This window comes from Peromyscus leucopus, chromosome 1, assembly GCF_004664715.2.
Source record: "Peromyscus leucopus breed LL Stock chromosome 1, UCI_PerLeu_2.1, whole genome shotgun sequence".
NCBI classification, from domain to species: domain Eukaryota; kingdom Metazoa; phylum Chordata; class Mammalia; order Rodentia; family Cricetidae; genus Peromyscus; species Peromyscus leucopus.
This window is the reverse complement of record NC_051063.1, coordinates 33717191-33742154: the sequence shown is the minus strand read 5'-3', so window position 1 is coordinate 33742154 and position 24964 is coordinate 33717191. Positions and strand designations below refer to the sequence as shown.

The 24964-nt window shown below is 45.3% G+C and overlaps 1 protein-coding gene across 1 annotated transcript in view; it reads left to right on the top strand.

The window, feature by feature from the left end:
- The first annotated feature begins 11445 nt into the window (after positions 1-11445).
- Rbm20 (RNA binding motif protein 20) overlaps positions 11446-24964 on the top strand; it is a 205746-nt gene continuing 192227 nt past the window's right edge. The window contains 1 exon segment of the mRNA XM_028875066.2: positions 11446-11716. Coding sequence (XP_028730899.2) covers positions 11532-11716 — 185 coding nt within the window. The 5' untranslated portion in view covers positions 11446-11531.

Here is a 24964-nt window from a genome sequence, read left to right as displayed (position 1 = left end):
GCTGAAGCCCAGCTCCAAAGGACTGGCTTGGGCTCTTGGCTTCACAGATTCCTTCTCATGGTCACTGGGCTCCGGGGTTCTGAAGTGTGGTGAGGCAGAACATGGTGATGAGGAACACAAGGCTGCTCACCGAATCATGGCCAGGAAGCAGCGTGAGAGTGGCCACCAAAGACCCTGAGATGGACCTCGAGATGCCCAGGACCACTAGGATTTGGAGATGCCTACTGTTTCTATCCCATGCCTGCTTCGTCAGAACTTGGTTGTTATTCCCCAGACAGAAGGGTCTAAAACAGCTGTGTTTGTGCCACTGGTGTGGTGGTGGTGGTGCTGGTGCTGGTGGTGGTGGTGGTAAGGACTGTGTTGGAGGTGATGTTTTCATTGATTAAGCTTTTCTTCATGAGCCAGATAATTTATAAATATTATTATTATTATTATTATTATTATTATTATTATTTGAGATGGGGTCTTCTTGTATTCCATGCTGGCCTTGAACTCTCCATCCGCTGTCCTAAAGATGCTTGTGATGGGTTACCATGTTTAGTTTATAAATATGCTGCCTTTAATTGAGGTGGAAAGACCTCCTTCTTCAATACAGGGGATTTCTGAGCAAAATGGTCACCTAGACTCGCCATATAGAGCTCTGGATTTAATTGAAAGATTATCGGCCTGATACATTAGGTGGAAAATGATAGGGAAAGACGCCTGATGTCCATTTCAGGCCTCCATACACACACACACACACACACACACACACACACACACACACAGGCACACAAACACACACACACAGGCACACATGTGCACGCAGACACACAAAGAAGATAAAGCTGGTGTGTAACAGGCAAGTCTGGTGGTACAAGTGGGCGCCGCTGGAATCTCTAGGTTCCAGCGTCCCCAGAGCTGTAGGGCAGGGTCTGCTCCCAGGGGTGGTGCTGCTTTCTGCCCTGGCAGGTTGTCTGCCCAGCTGCGGGTCTCTTGTCCCTCTGGACTGAGTGTGGCAGCTGGTGGCAGCATGGTGATTTGCTTGGCCCTGCCCTCCCTCCTAGTATCATTTCTTTCTGTAATAAAACTTGTGCTTTGATCTGCTGGAATGTCAACTGTTTCATTTGCCACCACTGAAGTCATGAAAATGTCTCTGAGGAAAACTTTCAAACGTCCTCCAAGTCGTAAAGGAACCTGGACAGGGCAAGCAGCACCTCTGCTTTCTGATGGGACAACTCAGCACCGTAAAAGTTTAATTTCCCCTAAGATGATATTTGATTTATTTTGTGTTTCACTTAATGGGACTTTTTTTTTTTTTCTAGACAGGGTTTCTCTGTATAACTCTGGCTGTCCTGGATCTCTCTTTGTAGACTAGGCTGGCCTTGAACTCATAGATCTGCCTGCCTCTGCCTCTCAAGTGCTTCGATTGAAAGTGTACACCGCCCCCCCCCCCCGATTTAATGGGACCTTCAGGAGGAAGAGCTGGGAGGAGAGGGTTGGCAAACGATAAATCATGTTATAAAAAGTCTATAACTAAAACTGGTAAGCGAAGAGACTATTAGAATAAAGTGGAAAGTCCAGAATTAGGCTTCAGTCCACATGGACATTCACCATTGGATAAACAGGGCATCTGAAATACTGAAAGAAAAACCGGTCCTTTAATAAGTGCCGTGGGGACAACTGGGTGGCCATTTGGAGCAGGTTAAAACTGGATACATGCCTCACACTGTACACCAGAATAACTCCAAACAGAAAGGCATCTTAGTGTGAAAATAAATCACATAGACACTCAAAGGAGAGGTGAGAATTTAAAAAAAAAAAAAAAAGTTTTAATGTGGGGAACTTCTCTAACTCTGACTCAAGGTCCAAATTCAACAGCAGTGAAAATCCAATAAATTGTACTACATAAAAATAAACTAAAATGGGTGTGGGAAAAAAACCAGCAAAGTCAAAAGCAAATGAAGACAGTGTCGTGTATAAATTCTGTTCTCTCTGATATATAAGGAACTCTTAAAAATGGGGGGGGGGTAATAAAACAGCTTTAAAAGTATAAAAGATGCAAAAGAACAGTTTGCTGACAAAAAGATCCACGGTGCTTTTAAACCTTTTTGTGAAAAGAGCGATGATTGGAGAGAGTGAGAGAAAGGGATGGGGTGGGTTAGGCTTTCTACATTTTAGACTGGGTCTCATGGGCTGGCGTGACTTGGGATTTGTGATTCTCTTGCCCCAGTCTCCTGAGTGCCAGGATTACAGTTATGTACCATTGAACTTAGCATGCAAGCTCTGTCTTTACAAAAAGAAATCAACCAATAAATTTAGATTGATAAATTAGAAAAAACTTTGTAATGAATAACAATGATCATTAATGAATATTAAAGTGATTATTGGTGGATATCCTACTTAAATGGTCCCAAATTTTAAATATACTATTTGGGAGTTTGAGGCAGGAGTTTAAGGCCAGTCTGGGCCACTTAAGTGAAACGTTGTCTCAAAATTAAAAAGTGTTGGTGACTTAGATCATGGTAGAATGTTTGCTTACCAACACACACAAGGCCTGGGTTCAATCCCTAACACTGACCAAAAACAAAAACAAAACAAAAACCCAGCAGAAGTGATTCCAATGACAAGGGAAAAGATGAGGCCCATTTTAATGGTGAGTCAACAGCGTTAGCTGTAGCAAACAGTAGGAAACACATCTCCTACATGATTTTCCTCTGTGCAAGAGCTTATTTTTATTTTATTCCCTGTGTGTGTGTGTCTGTGTGAGAGTACATGCATCTCTGTGTGTTCAGGCAGAAGACAGCCTGGAGTCCATCTCCTGCTGGAGTTGCAGTAAATTGTGAGTTATCCATTATAGGTGCTAGAAATGAACTGAAGTCTTGTCAAGAGCAGTCCATGCTCTTAACCACTGAACAAATCTCCAGTCCAGTCTGGGGAGTCATGATGTCATCATGGGGAGGGTGGTTCTTTGGGAATCTTTGTTTTTCATGGAAGAACAGTCATGATGTCTACAACTTCCTTTCCAGTAGTGCAGAAAAAAAAAAAAAAGTATAGGGGAGTGGAAATACACTTTCCTTGCCTAGCATGCACAGAGTCCTGGGTTCGATTTCCAGCACCACATAAATCGGACATGGTGGCCCAGGCTTATAATTCCAATGCCTGGGAGGTAGAGGTAGGAGGATCAGGATGATGAGAAGTTCAAGACTATCTTCAACTATGTAGCAAGCTCTGCGAAGCCTGGGCTTTGTGAGACCTTGTCTCAAAAAGTTATCAGAGTATTTAGGATACAAAACATTCTTGCTTCAATAATGATCGTCACAACTCAAGCTTAACTTCAGTCTTGAGCCAGGAGGTGCTGGAGCACACCTTTAATCCCAGCACTCCAGAGGCAGAGGCAGGTGGATCTCTGTGAGTCTGAGGTCAGCCTGGTCTACAGAGAGAGATTCAGGACAGACTGGGCTACAGAGAGAAACCCTGTCTCAAAAAACCACCACAACAACAATAACAGCAACAACAAAAAAGCCCAGCATCTTAACTTGTTGGTGTTGGGGGAGTTGTAGGGATGTTGACTTATTATGAAAACCAACCTTCTCAGAATGGTTCTGTGGGCAATAAACACCCCAGCAGTGGGAAGGCTGTAATGTGTCTGAGACTACAGACGGAGAGAAAAGATTCCACAGAGGAAGGAATGTGGCTCTCCTTGTGCCTTGCTTAGCTAGACCATGTGAGGTTTAGTGTATCTTTTCTTTCTCTAATTTTTAAGGAAATGTTCACTGAAATGTAAAAATGCATGCAGACAAGGACCTCTCTGTATATGCACAGCCTGATTGATTTCCCCAAAGTAAATGTGTCCACAGAACTACCACCCAGTTGAAGGGGCAGAACATTCCAGAGCCCAGAGCCTCTACAGGACTAAGCATGGGCTTGATATGAGGACTACCCTGTGCATGCTTTTTTTTTCTTTTTCTGTATACATATTTATTTCATCTTTGTTTTGTGAACATTTTTCAAATATCTTTACTGTGTGCCAAGTGTTCTGAAATGCCTGTTGCTCTGTGTCCTTCGAGCTCAGACATACCTGATAAGACAAACCCTGGGGACATGGTAGACATTTTTTTTTTTCAAGTAAAAGAACAGTGTAGTTAGGCCCAGAAACTGCTCGCCCTGGCATCCTGTGACTTCCCAGTTTGGGAGCCATAAACTCCCGGGTTTCAGTTTGGCACTCAGGTAGAGTTGACATCACCAAGAGTGGACGTGACACCAGATCAGCAGAGGAGGTGCCACATTTTCTGGTTATAGATGGGTTTGAGGCTATCTTCTCATCACAACCAGAGCAGGTGACAAGGATGTTGTTAGAATCACTGAGGGAGGAGCACGCTTTTCTCTTAGACTTCACGCTGGGAGGATGTAGACGTGGAGAAGCTGAAGGCCATTTTGTCACTTCTGAAGGGCCATCAAACTTTAGAACAGTGGTTCTCAGCCTTCCTAATTATTTTTGTTGCTACTTCATAACTATAATGAATCATAATGACCCTGAGCCACACTTGAGCCCGACAACAGTGGAGGAAAGATCTGCCATGCCCATCTTCTGGATGAGGAAGGTCAGGAAGCACTGAGAAGTGAGGTAATACAGTCTCAGGAGCTTGATGACAATGGGCAGAACCGGGACTCAAATCCAGGTCATCGCGGGTTCCTCTGACAATGCCCCTGCTCCTCTTTTGCCCATTTCTGGGATGGTATCTTTTCATCCAGGGCTTGTGCATGCAGAGGGTGCTGGCACCCAGAGAGGGACTGTATGAGGATTACCAGCCTCCTCTCAGAGCAAGTCCACAAATCACGATAAAAACAGCCCACGTTGGCTTACTGAGTTCCATCAGAAGCCAGATGACATTGGGCTGTTTTTTCATTTCCCCCTCACAGTCACCCACCCCATTGTTTTCTTTTTGTTTTTCTGAGTCAGGGTCTCATGTGATCCAGGCTTGCCTCAAACTCCCTAAGTAGCCAAAAATGACTTTGAAAACCCCAATTCTCCTGCCTCCGCCTCCTGATCAAGAAACATGCATGTGCCACCACACCTGGCTCTGCTTCTGTCTTTCAGAAAGTGACACAGAGGTTCCAAGAGGCAAAGGGACTGCACTGACAGCGTGTAGACCTACCATCTGTCCAGAGGGGGAACCAGCAGGGCTTCCCATGCCTGCAGGGTGGCCTAGGGATGATCAAAGAAGCCATACCAGGGAGGGGCACTCACTCCAGGCCAGCTGCACGGGTGCCCACTCTGTGAGGTCAGCACATCACAGGCTCTCACTGTTCCTGGCGACACGCTGGCATGCAGAGGCCTCCGGTGTAGCCTTCCATAATGGTCACCTGATCCCGGAGCTGGTGGGCACATAGCCTGAAATGTTTATGCTCTGACGACCAACTGGCCTGACAGACAGGCAGGCAGGTGATAAGAGGAGACAGAGGAGGGTGCTGGGGGAAGGCTGGGATGAAGGAATCCCCTCTCTCCCAGAGGCACCGATTGCCTGGCTGAGGCCCCTGAGTGACAGGGACATTCTCCAGGGATTAAGCATGTAGTGTGGAAGCCGGGTCTCCCCAGGGGGTGCAGAGCCCTATGGAACTTAAATCATGCAATTAGCCACCAGCTAAGATTTCTCCCACATGCATGCCATGCCTCCTCACTTCCCATCCTCCTCCTACCCATGAGGAATTCAGCAGTGACTGGCTTTTAACACGAAGCTGTACTGAATCCTGTCTTAATTGTCTTCTATTTGCAAACGAGAGATCTTTTTTGGCTCCTCCAGGTCTCCCTCAGAACCCTGTTTTTCCAGGAAGCCGGGTCCAGGCAAGCCTGCACTCTGCTGAGCCCCTGGATTCTGGACTCAGCCCGCCCTTGGGTTTGATACCAGGTCCTGAACAAGTAGCCGAAGAAAGCGCTGTACCACTGCTGCTTGAGACAATGGTGCTCTTGAAGGAGGCAAAGATGCTGGTGTCACTGGTGTGGGATAACTGCTTTTCTGTCGGGGACATGGGGTAGCTCTAGAACCTGGATTTCTGGACTCCCAAGCTGCAGCCACTTTGACCACAATGGAGTACCTGCCACGGGCTTAGCGGAGGACAAAGGGCCCGGCTGGTAAAGTCCCAGCCAATGAGATGGAGAGAAGCTCTCTCCTGCAGCCAATGAGAGACGTCCTCTGAGTCGTTAGGCAGAAAAGAGCCTAACGTGGGTCATGTCCTCACCGGTCCTCAGCTAAAGTTCCCTGCCCGTCTCCTTCACAGTCAAAAGCGCATCCAGTTCCATGAGTAACCGCATTATTTTTAAACGGCATCTTTCGGCCGGTCTCTCCTGGTTGTTGTGTTGTTGTTGTTGTTTCAGAGAGATGATTCTGTGTGAAGCCGGGATGCCGCTCTCGAGAGGTTGCTTACATCCATCTGCAGGGATGGCACCGAGGAGAGACTGGCCAACTAACGCCGCCTCAGGGGGCCTCGACAAGAGAAACGACACGGTGGCACGGACAGCAGGCAGGGTCAGGACCTGAGGGCAGAGAGAGGCAAGCTGAGTCCTGGGCTCCCATTTTACCAAGACACACTACACAGAGTAGTTAAAAGCTCACCTCTGAGAAGACCAAAGACGGGGCTTCCCGGCTGGCTACGTAGCTGGACTTTATCAAGACTTAAGTTGTTGGTTTTTGTTTTTTTAATTTTTAAATCTGCAAAATGGGCACAAAATGACTTGTATTGGAGATGGTTGTTATTTTTTAAAATCTGCAAAATGGGCGCAGAAATGACTTGATGTAGCTCATTTGGTAGAATGCTTGCTTATCTGGTTCAAAACAGCAACAATAACATCAGCTACTATCTAGTAAGGTGATTGTAAAAATGAAAGGAGGGTAAACATCCAAGAAAAGCAACAGTTGCTGATAATGTCCTGATGAATTAATACATTTGGGTCTAGATGCGTCAAATGTCTTCTGACTTACTGCTAGGTTCTGCTTGTATAAACACGACTGCTGGTAACTGTGGCTTTCCTTATGTAACTGTCTCTAATGGGGTGGCTTGTACATCAAAAAAAGCAGGCCTGAAGTCTGCATAATACAGTGTCCAGTGTCTTTCCTTAGTTCCTTCTGATGAATTTTTGCTTTTTTTTTTTTTTAAACATTCTGGGGTTGGCAGGCTGGATCGGTAGAGATTGGTAGATTAAGGCATTAGTGGCCACACTGCTGCCCTCAGGTCCCCCAGGATGCACATGGTGAAAGGAAAAACTGCTTCCTGCAAGTTGGCCTCTGGCCTCGACACATTCACTGTGGCATTCACCACCCCACCAACAAATACAAATGCAATTAAAATATAAGTAAAAAATAAACATCTTATTAATTATTTCATGTTGTTAATGGATGATAGTTCAACAATGAATCATTAAGTTTCGTTGCTATAAAAAGCAATGTTCAAACTGAAAATTCGAGTTGTATGTATTTCAATAAATTTTATTCCAAATGTTTAAATAATATAAAAGGCCACAGAAGGAAAAGGTTCTTGCCACATCCCAATTTCTAGAGGTACTCACTATTGATAATTACTTACCTGTATAATTTTCCAGAGATGTTCTATTTAGAGCATTTAGTCTTGATACAGTGCTCTTGAGAGACTAGTATTTTCTCTCAAGAAGCCTTTCCTGAGCCAGGCAGATAGCAGGGAGTAGGGACCTTCTTTATGCACACCAACCATCCCCCACTGCTCATTTGGTTGCTTCTAGCTTTTGCTACTATGAACAATACCAGTCAGTTCCCTTAAAAGTACACACAGCTTTGATGGTGGTTACATAAATGCTAAGAGAACCAGTTTCCCGTGTTGAAATGTAAAACTAAGTGTTTTTAGTTAGCATACAAAACATTGGGCTTCAGTATGGCATTTTCATAGCTGTCTATCTGCACCTGGCCTGTATTCCTTCCTCCCTGTCCTTCCCTGCACCTCCTCCTGTCTATTCCTCCTCTGACCTTGTTGCAATGTTACTAGACAATCCCAGCTCACATGCAAGGGACTGCAACCCTTTGCACTTCTCCTTGCGGCAGAGAATGAGGAGGTCTGTGTCGCCCAGCCTCGCTGGCTGGGAGCACAAAACTTTACCCTCTATCTCCTGGTGTACAACTCGGAGGGGCAGCACATCTGAATTGGCCCCTTCTGCAGAGGACTGATTACGTCAGCCGGAAAGGTAGGTGACTTCCCTTGGGGAGAGGACAGGGTGTCACTGGGAGGCAGAATAAGCACTGAGCCTCAGCTCTGCTGCTCAGCGTCCCAGAGACCTTGCGCATGTTCTTCAAGCTTCTCTGTCTGCAAAGAGGTGGCATTCAGTGACCAGGCATGAGAAAACAGCGCCTGAAATCCAGTAATATTAATTATTCAGGTCACAAGACACGGCAGGGTGCCAATGTCACAGCAAGTTTGAGAATGGCTGACCCTGGAATAACAGACCTAATTGTATTTCCCCTTCCTTTCTACCACCTCCCCATGGGTGCTTCATTGCCTCAAATGCTCCCAATACAATTTAGACACCGCCTACTAATTTACAGATCTGTGCGGCAGGTTGAGCTTCATATTCAATGGAGGATACAGCAGCATGGGACACTGAGCTCTCAGCTCCACCGCCACCGTCCAGGCTGTGCTGGGAGGGGCCGGGGATGAGACTGGAAACTGGACCGGCCTATCAGTAGTCTTGCTTCTGCCCCTGAGAAGCTGGGTGACCTTGAGCAAAGTTCTCATAGCTGTCTGAGAGGCTCAGTTTCCTTGGTTGTCAAACACAGGTAATGCCAGTTAGCTCACGGGGTTACTGTCTGAAGGTAACGAGAGTGCACGATTCACCGCTGACTCCCGTGGGTCAAGGAGGGACGGGATGCTCTGCGCAGAGGAGCAAAGAGCTGCATCAGCCCTCCGATGCATCACACTCCCCACTGTGAGGGGAGGTGGATGACTCAGCCTTTCTCATTTACTCATGTGACCTGCACTCTTAGGGAGTGGTGTGTGTGTGTGTGTGGGGTGTCCATTAGGATCCTAGATAATATCTTTAGGTTTTTTTTTTTTTTTCCACTCTTGGACAAAAAGTGAGGTAAAGTAAACTTACCCTCCAGTTGTTTAGAGTGTTCAATGTTTGATTGGAAAATAGAAACTAATGTTCTCTATCACCCCAGGCAGCATTCCCGGGGACCTGCCTCAATTGGTTTAAGGTTCCTTCCTCAGGGCTGTCCTCTGGCTTCAGGTCTTCTTCACAAATGGCAAATATTCAGCTATAATCATGGAAATAGGATTTCTGGGGGAAAATGCCTGTGGATCATGCTTTTTTTTTTCAAACTCACAGAAAAGAAGCAAGAAAAGCCCAGTGAGTGTTCAATGTTCCTTTGCTCTGCTGTCCAGGTTTGCAGGAAGTCAACCCTGCCCCCATCTCGCTCCACTCATTCCCCTAGGGAGGAGTCCATAGAGTTCCACGTTATTAAGTCTTTAATAATAACGCTGGAGTGGCTTCCACTCACTCACTTTCCTGGGGGTTTTAAAAATACCTTGTTCAAGCTGGCTAAGATCAGACTGTAGACTCACACCTGTAAAAAACAGTGACTCTGAACACCTCCTGAATGCCAGACCTCCCACCCTACCTTGGAACCAGGGCTTCCTCACTCCTAATTTACTTAGGGTTTGCAAACTAACCCTCAGAGAGTACTCAGAAACAGATCTGCCTCTGGGACTACAAAGCCCTTTCCAGAGGTTTGAGAGGGCAGACATTTCAGTGAAAACATTCGGGGAGACTTCATTCATTTTCATTTCTGGGAGAGTTGCAATGTTAGTTTTAGGTAATTTCCCTCCAGGGTCAAGGGAATGTGTGGGGATGGGGGGGGGGGTGAGGTTAAGATGGAGTGTTTGGAAACCACAGTCAAGGATTCAGTGACAGAAACCAACCACAGAAAACTGGACAAGACTTCCTTCTGGCCTCATGTCTCCATGTCTTCTTCAGACAATGTGCTCTCGCCTTGTCAGAGGGCCAGCCAAAGCAAGTCACGTTCTCTTGAGAGGGGTTTGTTTGTTTGTTTTTCAGACTTAGTTGTGTGAACTGTGAATGATGTGATGTTTATGAATGCAAATAGTAATTGTAATTGAGAACACAAGTTTATATGAGAGAGAGAGAGAGAGAGAGAGAGAGAGAGAGAGAGAGAGAGAGAGAGAGAGAGAGAGAGAGATCCCTCTTAGGTAGTGTGGCAGAAGTAGGCAGTTTCCTGGGGTAGGCAGGGAAATTGACGTAGAATCAAGAGGGAGAAAAAAATCATCTTTCAGAGAATTCAAGTAATTGCCAGGTTTTCGAGAAGCCGTCTTTACAATTTTCCGGTGTGTGCAGTAGGTAGGCAAGACTTAAGGCGTGGGGGCAGCTCGCTGCACTCTGACTTGCAAAGCAGGGCAGAGGAGCTTGGTTGCGGGCGGGCGTCCAGGTCTGGAACACCGGTGAATCGCACAGCCCAGAGGGAGCTCGGGGGCATCCACGGCCCGGGCCTTTGCTCAGGTACTAGCCGGTCTGCTGGAGCAGGTGTTTCCTCCACGCACGTTAATCTGCACCCGCGGCTGCTTTGTCGTCAAAGCCTCACGCTGCGGGTGTGCACAGCTGTGACCCTGGTGCACACAGGTGCCCGGCGCAGGCGGGCTCAGGGCAGTTAGCAGAGTCGGTGAACTCTGTCCTCATCCTTTAAATTCCGACGGAGATGTGCCAATAAATACGAACGGAACGTCTGCCTGGTTTTGTTTTTTGCTCTCATGGGGTCTCGGTAGGTGAAAAGAAAAAGAAATGAACCCACGGCGACCCCACCGGCTGCCTCTGGGACCCCCGAAGCGACAGCTGGAACTGCCAGTGTGGTGAGCTTCTGGGCCTGATAATCTGAGCCCCAAGATGCTGTCCCACCCACCTAACCAGGGAAAGATGTGACGGGGTCGGGTCCCCCCAGTGGCTCTGGCCTTGCTCCAGCCGCAGGAGGATGCCAAGCTTGGGGCGCGCTTCGCGCTGGCGATGTCCGTGGGGCTCCGCTGGGGCCGGTCAGACTGTGCGCTCCAGAAGAAGAGACAGGGCGGCGGAGGGTAGCTGGCGGGCGTGTGTGTCGCCCTCTCACGCGGGTGTCGCGCTGCGGAGCGCCTGGCTGGCCACCCCGAAGGGCTCGTGGTGGCTGGCGGCGCCCGCTGCTCTGCGTCCCAGCTCACTGCGCCTCGGGTGGGCAGGCGCAGCTGTCCCGATCACCCTGCGCGCAGCAGCTCCTGGGCTCCCCTCGGCTCCCGTGGGCCCGGGAGACGGCCCCTGTCCCTGTCCCTGTCCTCCGCCCCCCTCGGTAGCCGCACCAGCGGGAGCGGCGGGAGGAGGAGGAGGCGGCGCCGCGGGGACTGTCTCCTCCCCGTCCCTCGCGTCTCCTCCCCGCGCCACCGAGAAGGACAAGGGGACTGGGCACAAGGACCCCGGCCAGTGAGCGCCTGTGTTCCGGGACCGCCCCTCCCGCGCGCTCTTTCGCTGTGAGCCCGGGCCGGTGTAGCGGCGCATGGTTCTGGCAGCAGCCATGAGCCAGGACGCGGATCCCAGCGGTCCGGAGCAACCGGACAGAGATGCCTGCGTCGTGCCTGGCGTTCAGGGGGCCCCCGCGCCCCAGGGCCAGCGAGGGATGCAGCCTCTGCCGCCACTGCCACCGCCGCAGCCTCAAGCCAGCCTGCCCCAGATCATCCAAAAGTAAGAGGGAGAAGGGAGCGGGGCCTGGGGTACGCCTGGAACACACCCCAGGGGCCCCCTTTTGTGGCTTCCTTTTCATACCCTGCTAAACTTGGTCGGCCCCTCCGTGTTTGAAGTGTTGTTGGCCCTCGGGGCAGGGTCGGTGTCATTCTGGCTTGTTGGTGAGGTTGGGTAGAAGACAGTAAAGTTATTCGGGAGGAAATAATTTTTGTTTTTCCGTAGACTCTCTGTTCTCTTCTGGGATGTTACTGGATCTTTTTAACTAAATAAGCTCAAAGTTGGGTGAAATGTCCCAGAGACTATTTTTCATCCTTCTGGTCCTTAGAGACCACTGGAATGTATGGCAAGTCAAGCGTGTGCTCGCGCTCCTAGTGAGAGTGTGTGAGATATCGCCACTGAGGACAAAAGCACCTTTAGTGGAGTCAACTAGAGACTTTGGGGCAAAGGGAGATGAAGCCTGTAAACAACGCGCTTGGCTTTACCTAACTGCAAACAGTTTACAACATGGCCCTTGCAAAGAGTTCTCAGCCGCAGAATAAGATTCCCACTAGTTACGGGTGAACCTTGCCTTGCGGTTCAGGTTGAGAATTTTCATCGTCTATCCATAGGCTGGGGTGGTGAGGGCGTCCCAGAAAGTCCTTTAGCCTGTCTGGAGAGTGTAAAAGTAAGACGCTGGCCTTTCGTTTCCCCCATTCCTTAAAAGCCTTGTCAGTTTGAGGCCTAGAATGTTGGATTATTTGGAGGCTCTTTTCAGGTTTGTTTAGCCTGTGACAAAGTCCTGAAAAACGCTCGGGGAATGAGTGCTTCCACAAAACTAACCAGCACTAAATGCATGTAAATTCAGAAAAACCTACATGGGGAGCTGAAGTTTTTTAGGTTGGTTGTGCTGATGTTGGGAATTCATTGTAACGCACTAAGAAAAATAAGTGGAAATGTAAACGGAAACGAATAGTCAAATACGAATGGTTTAAAAAACCGAGTTATGTAATAGAAAGAGTGAAAATTCGAGTTTGCCATCAATAACGTTGGAGTCACATTTCAGGACAAAATGGTTCCCTATCTGTTGGCTGGTCAAATCATAAAGTCCTGTTCTACTTGTAAAGCTTTGGGCCTTCAACTTTGATAGTTTACATAACTTTCAGCTCCTTGCGATTTGCAACTTTTTAAAAGTGAAAATATTTCCTAATGTTCTTTCCCCTTGTTTTGCAAAGCGTTTCAGCAAATCCTAACGAGGATTGACAGTTTCTGTAACTTAATTGAAGTTTCGACATAAATATAAATCAGCAGATAAAAACTGCTTAAATCTAAAGTTTACTTACTAAAACCTCCAAGTTGATCCGTTATGAATTTTAAACAACTAACTTTCTCTGTGAACCAGTGACTTGTGTACTGAAATCATCCTGCATGTTAAATTTATCAAAACTACTTTGTTTTTAGTAATCAGCCTGTGTTTCCCCCCACTTTTAAGTAGATTAAAAACTCAGAACTTTTTATTCCCAGAAAAAAAAAAAAAACTGTTTGAAGTATTGCCAGGTAGGAAAAAAAAGCCCACTTGTAGAAATGGATAATTTAAGACATACTTTAGTTTCTTCATGTAATTAATAATGTAAATTATACATTTATCCCCCATTTGGAAAATTCCATCTCCGGAATATGCTATTTTTGAAAGACAAGAGGGAGCCTTTCAAAGATGGCCCCTTCTCTTACAGGCCAGGATGGAGCCCTGCAGCAGGGCCCATGGACTGGTGACCGATCCGTGTTCAGGGACAAGGTCCAAGGCGGTGGATGTGCCCGTGGGATTTGATGTTCATGCTCTAATATTTCAGAGCTTTTCTTTATAAGGGTGATTTGGGGTTTGCATCTCCCTCCGTGCCCACAGAAATTCCGCTGGAACCCAGCGGAACACGCAAGCGCTTTGCAGGCCCCTCTGTAATGCGCTGAAACCTGAGCGGGCTATTTTGAAACTACGTTTGCATAATTTAATCTCAGCAACCATTTTTATGTTGTGGTGAGGTGCAGTTTGGATCAGCCATCTTTGAGAAGAGGTAGCGGGTTGCTTGCCTTTGGATGAAAATTAGTTGTCTGCCCCCAGACTTGGAGGCATTTGTGAACTAAAGCTGCGGATACAAATTTTTTTTTTTTAAATTGAAGCCCATATTAAATATTCTGAGTGACTCTTTTAGTTTTTGTAGTTAGTTCAGTGAGGTCATTAAGTCTTCCCTAAGTTTCACTCTTTTTCAGAATAAGGGAGACATCAATCTTAAGGTGGCTTAGCTTTTAAGGATTACAGGGTTCTTTCACCTTTTAAGGTCTGCGTTGCCTGATTAGCAATGGTTTTCATTTTGGAAAAGGTCAACGACTTTGGTAAAACCACGGAGAAGATGAAAACAGGTTTTGTTCTCATGGTTTACACTGGGTCTTAGAGCTGCACTTAACTAATGAAACACTTGAGATGCGATGATAAATAACGGGGCTCGGTGGTTGTTTGTTTTTCTGGAGTCCGGCTCGCGGCTTGGGAAGGTTGCGGGTCGCAGCGCATCCGTGGAGGCCTTCTGTTCCAACCAGGTGTACTTGGTTCTCTTATTGTTGTGTTCTTGAGTTGAGCAGCAACCATACCGCTGCTGATCCTGTCTGTCCTGACATGAGAAGCCTTACAAGCTCATCAGGCGGGTACAATCGTATGACTCGGATCTGGGGACGTTTTTGTTTAAGTCTGCAAGTTGGTCAATGTGGAGCTGTCGCTGTATTACAGAAGGTACTATCTAAACCCTTCGGAAAACAAGAAATATAAAAATACCTTAAGAAAAGATTTGGGATGAGTTTAGGAAATCAAAATAATTTGAAGATTAAAAAAAAAAAAGGCATGGATTTGTTTTTCATGTCAGCGGAAGAAAACGGTGGTTGATGCCATCTTACTTCCAAAATTATTTTATTTTAATTGTATGCTTTAAAATTGACTATAATCTTTGATTTATAAGACATTATAAACATTGATGGGCAATGGGCATTTAAATTTTAGATGATAAGTTTCTAAACTTCTATCAGAGTAAGGATAGAGTTACAATTGTATAACGTGTGAATGTCATTGGACAGATGGGATTACAAGAGATACCTCTGAGTGTGAGGAAACATACCAAACACATACCTTTATGTAGTAAATCACAAAGATGATTTTCCTAAATTATTTACTTGCTGCAAGATTTTCTTATTAATGAGTATGGATGAATTGCTTTCTCCTTTCCAGATCACTTTCACAAGTAAAAAACAAAACAAAACAAAAACCCCAAACAATTGGCGTAGTGTTTGATTGCCAGCATGGGAGCGTTGCTTGATGAAGACAGGGTCCAGCCTTGAGTTACACTTTAGTGTTTGCTTAGCACTAGTCTGCCGTTCTCTGTGTTCCGAGGCTAAGTCCTTGGAACAGAAAATCTTACAAGTGGCCTCTCCAATAGCAGATAACTTAACAGACAGCCTCCATTCCAAGGGATCTCTATGTAACAGTTAAGGATACATGATATGCAGGCAAATTCTAATCTTATGTGGTAGCCATCCACTTTGGTGGGCATGTTGATAATTCTGCCTACAATTAGGGGGAGAAATTAAGAATTTATTAAAAAGGGACATTTCTTCAGATATATTGGGTCCTTTTCTGGAAGAGGATGGCCTTTCTGACACCTGGGTCACTTTTTAACATCGGTTGGAGCCCATTTTCCAGGGGAAACAGGAATACACTTGTAGAAGGAATTTTGAAAATTTTAAACACCGTCTTAGACTACATGTAAGACAAGTATTTGGCAGGAAAAACATCTGCGAGGATTAAGTCCGCCCAAGCAGGAAAAGAGAGAAAAGGCTCTGTGTTAGCACCCTGAAGCCCCCCTCCACCCCTCCAGAAAGCCTCTTCAAGGTATTGTTTTTAAATGAAATTTTACTGGAAAGCTTCCCTCCCCCTGAAGTGTTTCTGGATAACATGGATAGCTGTCTAGTTCTTAGTTTTTCTCAAATTGCCTAAGAGATCAGTATTATGAAACGTGGAACATTACTCCCTTTAGTCACAGTAAATGACTGTGCATATGGCACACACTGACTGCTCACATGCCTGTGCTGTGGGGGGAAAGGAGGAAAATTTGATTTTCGCCTTTTATTCTTCCATCCACTTCTTCATTTGCTATCACCTTAGAAGTTTATAAAACAATTTAACAGAGGCTTCTGTCCATTGGAAGTGAACACTGGCTGGTTAAAATCTCTTTGCCTGCTCTAATTGTCTAGGGTTGGGGTTCTCAACCAACATGGTAAATGATCCTCCTTTATCTAGTTTCTCTCTCTCTCTCTTGATTTATTTTTCTTGTGGCTGCAAGGTTCTTGATGGCAGTTTAAACAAATTTTTCTTCTCTGGCCACATGGCCAATCCTCAAGCAAATAAACCAAAGTAATTGAAATTTATAGCTTTGATAACACAAATACACAAAATTGCTGGGGACCCAGTGGATGTCACCAAGAGACAGAAATTAAAATGGGCTACACTAAACATGGAAGCTAAAGCTAGGAGGAGCCTGAGCCAGTGGTGTAGAAACCCCAAAGAAAAAAAATTCCCAAGCTAGACCCCAGGCAAGTGGTACTGTAGAATTGGGGTTTTGTTTCCTATCCTGTGGTGATCTGGTTTGGGATGGCCTCATTGATATTATTTTGTATATTTTAACAGAAAGTTTCTATGGAGCCATTTCAGGTGTAAGGGACTGCTGGAAAATTTAGAGTGATGGGAAGTTTGGCTGAAAGTAAAATGATCTACAATTCAGGATTAGAGCAAAGATGATAATTAGCAGTCAGCTGGAAACAGCATGTGGTACTTCCTTCCCTGGTAAATGAACAGGGGTGATCTTGGTACTATATATGCTACCATGCTTCACGTGGCCTGTTCCCACCTGTCACTGGCAGGGACTTCCTGACTTTCATTAAGAGGCACGCTTTTGAATCTGCAATGTATGCTTGGTTTCCAGCCTACTGGTGGGCTGAGGCTGACTGGCTCTGTGGGTGGTCATTGTTGACATTTCACCTAACTGGGGAGCTAGGGAAGTTTCCATCTTTGACATGGCTAGTTTGGGGGCTGCCATTACCTCCTGCCATTTGAGGAGGTGGTTGAAGAGAACCCCCCCCCCACACACACATATGTTATCTTCCTGTGTTTCAGGTACGTTACAGATACCTAATACACAAAGCCTTCCTTAACTGGTGCAGCTACTGCTGGATTTTACAAAAGAGGTCCCCTGATGGTTTACAAGGCCATGTTTCCATCCTGCTGACAGCAGACCTGCAGGGTGGTGATGCATGCGTACTGATGCTATGTGTGCTTTATGGGTAAGAAGGGAGCTTCAGAGCTGCTTGCATGAGGATGTGTTAATAACTCGCAGCTCAGTTTGCAGAATAAATCTTTCCATGTGTTCAGAAACCAGAGCTGGGGGTCGTGCATGTGTCTGGGGGTGTGATTACTCCATCAAGGCCGTTTTCACGCCACTTTCCCGTCCTTTAATGTGGGTGTTTGCTTTAAGGATGTACCAGGACCGTTTGCTTCTGTCTTTTTTTTTTTGCACCTGTTTTCTCTTGATCACAGTTAACCCATCAGCTCTCAGTCGCCACCATCTGCTCTGGCCCAGACTGAGCAGAGTCTACTCAAGGTACCTAGACAGCTCAAATACTTTTCAGCTTTGTAGCTTCTCTGCAGAATCTTCCCTAAATATGTCTCTGAATTCCATTAGCTTAGCCTTTTTAAACAAACAAATAAGGTATTATGCTGCTTAGGCTACCCCCAAACTCACTCTATAGCCAAGGCTGGCCTTGGACTCCTGACCCTCCTGAGTGCAGAGATTCTAAGCATGTATCACTGTATCCCAGTTCATGAGACCCACCTTTAAACCTGACTTCCAGTATTTGGAATAGAAAACGAGTGTGTATGTGTTTGTGTATTTTTTCTTTAAGTCTCTCTGTCTCTCTGTCTCTCTGTCTCTCTGTCTCTCTCTCTCTCTCTCTCTCTCTCTCTCTCTCTCTCTCTCTCTCTCTTTAGGAGGAGTTATTTATTTTTAGTTTACTACTAAGCAGATCGACTTAGGACCAACTTGACACCATTGAATATAAAAGGAGCATCTTTGCTCAATTAACTATTGGGTTTCTGTCAAAGGAGGTCAGAGAGGAAAAAACCCCCTGACCCAGGAGTAGGTGACCTGGACAAGCCAATTAACCTTCCTAATCCAGCCTCTCTAGGGATCAGAAATGAAGAACAGCTCCGATGAGAACCAGATTCAGTGGGAAATATTGCTGAGTGCTCATTAATGCACTCCCTCCCTCCCCTCCCAGCCCAGAATCTGGCAGGGAGCATGTCCCACTCCGGTTAAACTTTAGCTGTGAACATAGATACATATCTGTGAGACCAACAGCCATGGAAAGAGATACTTTCCTTGGCATTTGCAGAAATGTTTGCATCAGTGATATAATTTAAAGTCAGAAGAATGCCGATGTTAGTGGAGAGAAGGAAGTTTAAAGCTATTTTCCTTCATCTTTGAAATGCATGTTACAAATATATTATTTTAGATTGTTAATGATTTAAGAGCATTCAAGTGAATCTTTGAGTTTTGGAGACAGTGGGATCCCATTCTCAATTTAAGAACCTGGTCCAGGGGTTCTCCCTTTGTCTGACCTGGAGGTATTTTACACAGGCAGGTGGGAATATGTTTGGCAATGGCATTGGCTTCACTGGCACAAATGTAGACGGAAGAACAGAGGAGCTGGCTAAGCCCCAACACTCAGTGGGGATCCAGGCAGTGCTCACCCTGCTAAAAGCTATTGTCCATCTTGTAGAGATTGTGATTATCGCCAGATTTTCATGTGACCTCACTAGTACACAGACCAGAGAAATGTTCCCAGAGCCTCAGAAAGGACATGGGTGCCTCAGCCACAGCTGTGTCTCCCACCAGTGAGCAGAGGACAGAGCTGTGTAGAAACTTTGAGGTTTGAAAAGGTGTGTGTGTGTGTGTGTGTGTGTGTGTGTGTGTGTGTGTGCATGCGTGCCTGGGAGCCCACACATGTGTAGGCCTGAGGTTAATGTCAGGCTTTTCTTCAGTCTCTCTCCTCCTTATTTTTTGAGACACAATCAACTAGACTAGTTCTTTGAACCTTGGGATCCTCCTGTCTCCGTTCCCTCCAAGTGCTGTGGTTACAGATGTGTACCTCTGCCGCTGTTATTGACAGGAACTGGCAATCCGGACTCAGGTCCTCAAGCTTTAGCAGCAAGTGTCGAAGCCATCTTCCCAGTCTGAGAAGACACACTTCAGCCTTCCTTGAAAAGGATGTTGAAATAGCTGAGCGTGGTAGTTCATGCCTTTAGTCCTAGCACTTGTGAGGCAGAGGCTGGTGGATCTCTGTGAGTTCAAGGCCAGCCTGGTCTACAGAGTGAGTTCTAGTACAACCAGATCTATATAGTGAGACCCTGTCTTGAAAAAACCAACCAAACAAAAACTTGGTATATATAGTTTAAGCTATGTGCATACATAGGATGAACAAAAGTATTTTTGCAGTATTGCTGAGAAGAGAAAAAAATAGAAAACTGCCCAAATATTTCTCATTTGGGAATATAAATCGTGTCTTTTGTATAAGTCTCATTTATAAATATAAATATAATATATATATATATATGTATATATGACAGCAGAATGATGTATTATCTTACATCTATTACTATAAAGTGAGTTCCATATATTATCAATTAGGGGAGCATGGTGGTGTGCACCTTTAATCCCAGCACGCAGGAGGCAGATGCAGGAAGATCTATGAGTTTGAGGCCAGCTTGGTTCACATAGCAAGTTCCAGAACAGCCAGGGCTACATGCTGAGACCCTGTCTCAAAAACAAACAAGCAAACACGTGTGTGGGTTATGCATGTCAGTGCTGACTAGCCTGAGGAAAAAATCTAAAGAGAATACAGGAAGATGGCCCCAGCAGCTCTGGCTCCCAATGCAATTTCAGTTTGTCTTTTTCCTTTTCCCATTTCATTCCCCGAAGTGAGTGTGTTCTATCGTAGTTACGAGATGCACTGTAATAATGCCCTTTAAAAGACACCAGGAAAGCTGACTGAATCACAGAAGGCCACACAGTGAAGCAGTGGTCACACCCTAACTCTTCACTTATTCTGTTCTCTGCTAGGACATCTTTTTGTTAGCGTGGAAACGGAAAGAGAAATGAACCCCATTTGTGATTTAATCTGTGTTTGATGACTCTCAGCTCTTCCCACATGACCGAGAAGAGCAGAGCTCTCTTGGTGTGTTCCCTCCTCACTGTGCCTAGATTTTCCGTGTACAGCCATGAGAGATGGGGTCTCTCCAGGGCATCTCATGTTTGCCTTTCCACCAAACAGAAGCCAGACCTTCATGTCCTCCCCACTTGCCTCGAGGTTTCTTTATTCCAGGTCCTTAACCGTGAAACCTACATTCCTGGGCACCTTTCAGACCCAGGAACGCCCTTCAGGCTAGACTGTAAAGATGGACTCTTTAATGTGTCGAATCATAGTGAATATCTACATTTAAAGTGAGCAATGCACATTTCACTTCCGCCTTCCCTGGGGACGGGAAGAATGCCTGTTATCATTTCCACCCCCTCCCCCAATCTCTCCCTCTGCTGCAAATTCATTTTAACAAAGACACGAGTTTGAGTGTGTTACAGTGTACTTTGCTTTTGGAGGGAAAGATGTTTGTATTCTTGCTTGCTCTCATATTTCTCTCTCTGATCTCTTTCATCCCCAAACTATTGAAAGTGCTTGCATAATCATATTAGCATATCTAAGGAAATTAGTCTCATAAACATATTCTTTCTAAAAATTACTACATTGTGTGTCTGTGTGAGTATGAGTGTGTGAATGTGAGTGTGTGAATGTGAGTGTGTGTGCTGGAGATTGAATCCAGGCCCTAGTACATGCTAGGCAGATGCTCTGCTACTGAGCTACATCTCCAGTTTCAGAAAATGTCTCTTACAGCTGGTCTGGACCACCCTGCCTCCCCCAATTGGGTTCACAAATGCATTTTCTTACCCTGTCTGCCAAGTCTACCAAGTCTACCCATTTCTTCCTGTTCTGGAATGGACCATAACCTGGATATCATTCTGGCTTCACGTCTAGGGTCAAGGTAGACCTTTTGGCAAAGATGCACTACAAGTAATTTGTGCTCAGCCAAATTTGATGCCATGGCTATCTTGGTGACCACTAGGGACTTTACCTCTTTGATAGACAAGTACCTGAGAGACGATGCTGTGAGCCCTGCCAACGTCCTCTTTTCCAACATGTTTTAGTGGTTTTATTAGTTTTAAAAAAGGTTTCTTATACTATTTATTTATTTGTGTATATGTGTATCTGAGTGTGCAGGTTCCTTTGGAGTCCCGAAGAGGGCGTTGGATGCCCTGTTGCTGGAGCTATGGGTGGTTGTGAGCAGCCTGACAGGTGTGCTGGGAACAAAACTTGGGTCCTCTGTGAGAGCAGTATGTGCTCGTAACTTTGAGCTATCGCTCCAGACCCTGGTTTTACCTTCTAATTTGACCAAATTTTAAGGAAATTTTGTCTGTGAAATATGTAGAATTAGAAAGATAAATAGTATTCCTTTTAGAATAGGTGAGCTTGGACCCCATCTAAATCAGCTTGGGAGATATGATTTCAGGCTTAGGACTTCTCACAAGGAAGTTTTTTTTTGTTTTTGTTTTTGTTTTAAATTGATTGATTCATTGATTGATTTTGTGCTTATATATGTGTGTCTATGTGCAAGTGGAGGTCAGGGCCCAACTTGCAGGAGCTGATTCTCTTTTTCTACCATGGGTTCTGAGGATGAAACTTGGGTTGCCAGGCCTGGTGACGGGGGGCTTTGCCTGCTTAGCTGCCTCATTAGCCAGCCAGGGCAGCTTTGCCATCGCCATACCAGGTGACCACAAATCCCATTTGGTGCCAATGGGAGCGGCTAATGTAATGTTCATTAGGTCATGAAATACGTTTTGGGTATCTTCTTGGAGGTCTTGACTCTGTGTGGAAACCTTATTTCTTTCTCTTTCTCTTTTCCTTTCATTCTTTTCTCTCTTCTTTTTTGAACGTGCGTCTCACTTTGCCGCCCAGGCCCATGTACTCTTCCTGCCTCACTCTGATCCCTTTTCTGTAAATAACTATATAAAGATGACTTTAAAAATGGCTGATGACTGGCCTGCCCCTGGTGAGTCAGGGGCTGGCTGTGCTCACACTCTGTTCATGCTTTTCAGATTTAAGTTACAGTCTATTTTTGCCTGTTCTGGTTTGGAATGCTTATTTTCATACTCAAAACACAGATAGGAGGGGATGTGGTAGGGAGTAAGGAAAAGAATGGGTGGTGGGCCTGTTCTGTGTTCAGCGAGGGTTGTCACCACTGACCCCAAACCTCAGCGTTCCCCTCTATGAAAGGGAACAGCAGCAATAATGTAAACAGAAAAACCCTCACAGGGCGCTTCCTGCAGGCCAACTTCTTCTCTGAGTACTGGATGTGTTTGAAGTCCAACAATAGTGCTGGGAAATAAGTGCTGTTATTCACCCCATTGTACAGATAAGGAAACTGAGTCACAGCTTTCTAAAGGAATACTCAGAGGAAGCTAAGAAAGTAGTATTCAGGCAATAACTGGTAGAGTGTGACTTAGCATGGAGAATCTTATGGAACGTCAAGTGACCCTGTATCTCTAGAAAAAAATATATCTCCAAAATAATTTATAGAAAAGCTATTGCTTATGAAAAATATCATTGGAAAAATACGGCTGGAATAAATTTGCAAGTAGGTCAAATTTAATCCAAGACAAACTGAGTAATTCACATTAAAGTTTGCTTTTTTCCCCCATTTCTTTTTTCTTTTTGTAGCTTTAAGTGTACCTTTCAGTTTAAAGTAAAATCTACATCTGAGTGTGAATGCCACAAGCAAACCCAACGCTGGCCTCTGATTCACTGTCTTATTCTTGTAGTGCATGTCGGGCAAGACCTGGATTTGATGTCTGCAGAGAGTATGTAAACACTCATAATCCTCCCAGCATGTGCTAAGATAACAACAGATAGGATAGTTTGATTTGCAAAGTGAGCATATGCCAAGTTCTACCAGACCAGTTTTGAACCAATTCAGAAATCCAGGATTCAGCAATGATCAAAGTGTCTCGGGCTCCTATTAATAGCAAAAGGAATTCCTGACTTGGAACCTGGCGCATGGCACCAGGCGCCTCTGCCAGATGAACTTCTTGACAGTCTCTGCAGACACTATCGCAGGTGTCCTCCTGCCTTAAGAGACCACAGGAAGTGAAGACAGATCAGAGTAGAACCTGTAAGGCGGAAAGGGATTGCTGGCTTTGACTTGCAAGAAGGTTTAAGGAAAGGCCACAGAAGCAACCACTTCAAGCAGCACTTTTAAAAATGCCATGATTTGGAGGTATAAGGACAATTTGTAAAGCTCTAAACATTATCCCTCAGTTCTAGGGGGTATGATTGAAGTACGTCAAACTGTACGTAAAGCATACATCTGCAGCTGTCAATATTAAATGGCTGAGACCAGAATAAACCACCACTTACTATTCCTGGAAATTTCTTCCTGATTTTTAGTAGTTTATCCTTCCCTTTTCCTTTGATCCCCTAACTCCTGAAACTACTAATACAGTTTCTATTGCAGATTAGTTTGTATTTTCCTAGAATTTTATGTATGTAGAATAAAAGTATATATATACACTTTGATGGGGGCATCCTCTTTTACTCACCAGAACTATTTCCATCTGTTTCATCACAAAACAACTGAAGACACATGCTTTATGAAGAAAAAAGAGTTTTATAGGTCTAGAGGTTGGAGGTCCATGATTAGGAGACCATGTGAGTTTGGCTTCAGGTGAGGGCCTCCTGAGCTGCATTGCTATGTGGAAGAGAAGTGAGAAGGAAAAGAGCAGCAGCCAGAAGATGGCAGATGTAGGGAGTGGCCTCAGTTTATAACATGTTTGAGAGGGAACCGACTGGGGTCCCAGGAGAGCTAAAGTAACCCCTTCGGGGAAGTCCCCAATGACCTGAATACCTTCCACTAAGCCCCGCCTTTAAAGACTTCCCCACAAACTGCCACACATCTTTAATGACCAACACATGAAGCCCTGAAGGGCAAACCACACCCAAACCACAGCAATAGCATTTACCCTTTAGCTATTTTAAAGTGACATCAAGAACATTCATCGTATTGCACAACTGTCACCACTACCCTGTTCCAGAACATTTCTATCAGTTCTAAGGGACACTTGGCATCCATTAGAGCCCGGGCACACCCAATGCACAGCCTGAAGCCCCCCCCCCGGGGCCAAGAACAGCTATAGATGTGGCCCAACACGAAACAGTAAACTAACTTAAAATATTTATAATTTTTAGATTATTTTTGGTAACTTGATTACATAGTTAAGAGTATTAACTTTGTAGGTGACAAATGCCACTTTGTCACAGGGTCAGAAGCTTGAGCACATCTAAGTCAAGCAGTTATTTCTCATCTGCTGATCCTAGTACCTAAAAACCTCTATACTACTTTCTACTTCTGTGGATTTGTCTATTCTGCATGTTTAATGTAAATGAGTCATCTTTGCCTGGTTTCCTGCATCGCACAATGATCTCAAGATTTGACTGTACTGTGGTATGTATTGACACTTTATGCATCTAGTACAAGTCGTCCACTGTGTAGGTGGATGTTTGTACACTCATCTTTTGATGGACATATTCTGGGAAGAGGAAGGCTGAGTCAGGAGATGCCAGCCCACTGTCCAGGGAGCAGCATGTAATGGCACACAGAGAAAGCCACGAAAAATGTGGTAACATATAGATTAACAGAAATGGGCCGAGTTTAAGTGTAAGAGCTAGTCAGTAATAAGCCTGAGCTAATGGCCGAGCAGTTATAATTAATATTAAGCCTCTGTGTGATTATTTTATAAGCAGGCCATGGGACTGTGGGTGCCAGGAGGGACACAAACTTCCAACTACAATCATGCCTGTCTGCTTCCCACCATAATGATCATGGACTACCCCTCTAAAACTGTAAACAAGGCCCTAGTTAAATGCTTTCCTTTATAAGAGTTGCCATGGTCATAGTGTCTCTTCACAGCAATAGAACACTGACTAAGACACACAGTAAGCACTTTACAAACCAAGCTGTTTTCCCAGCACCTGGTGTACAGCTTCCCAGTTGAGCATCCTTTCTTCTGAGTATGCATC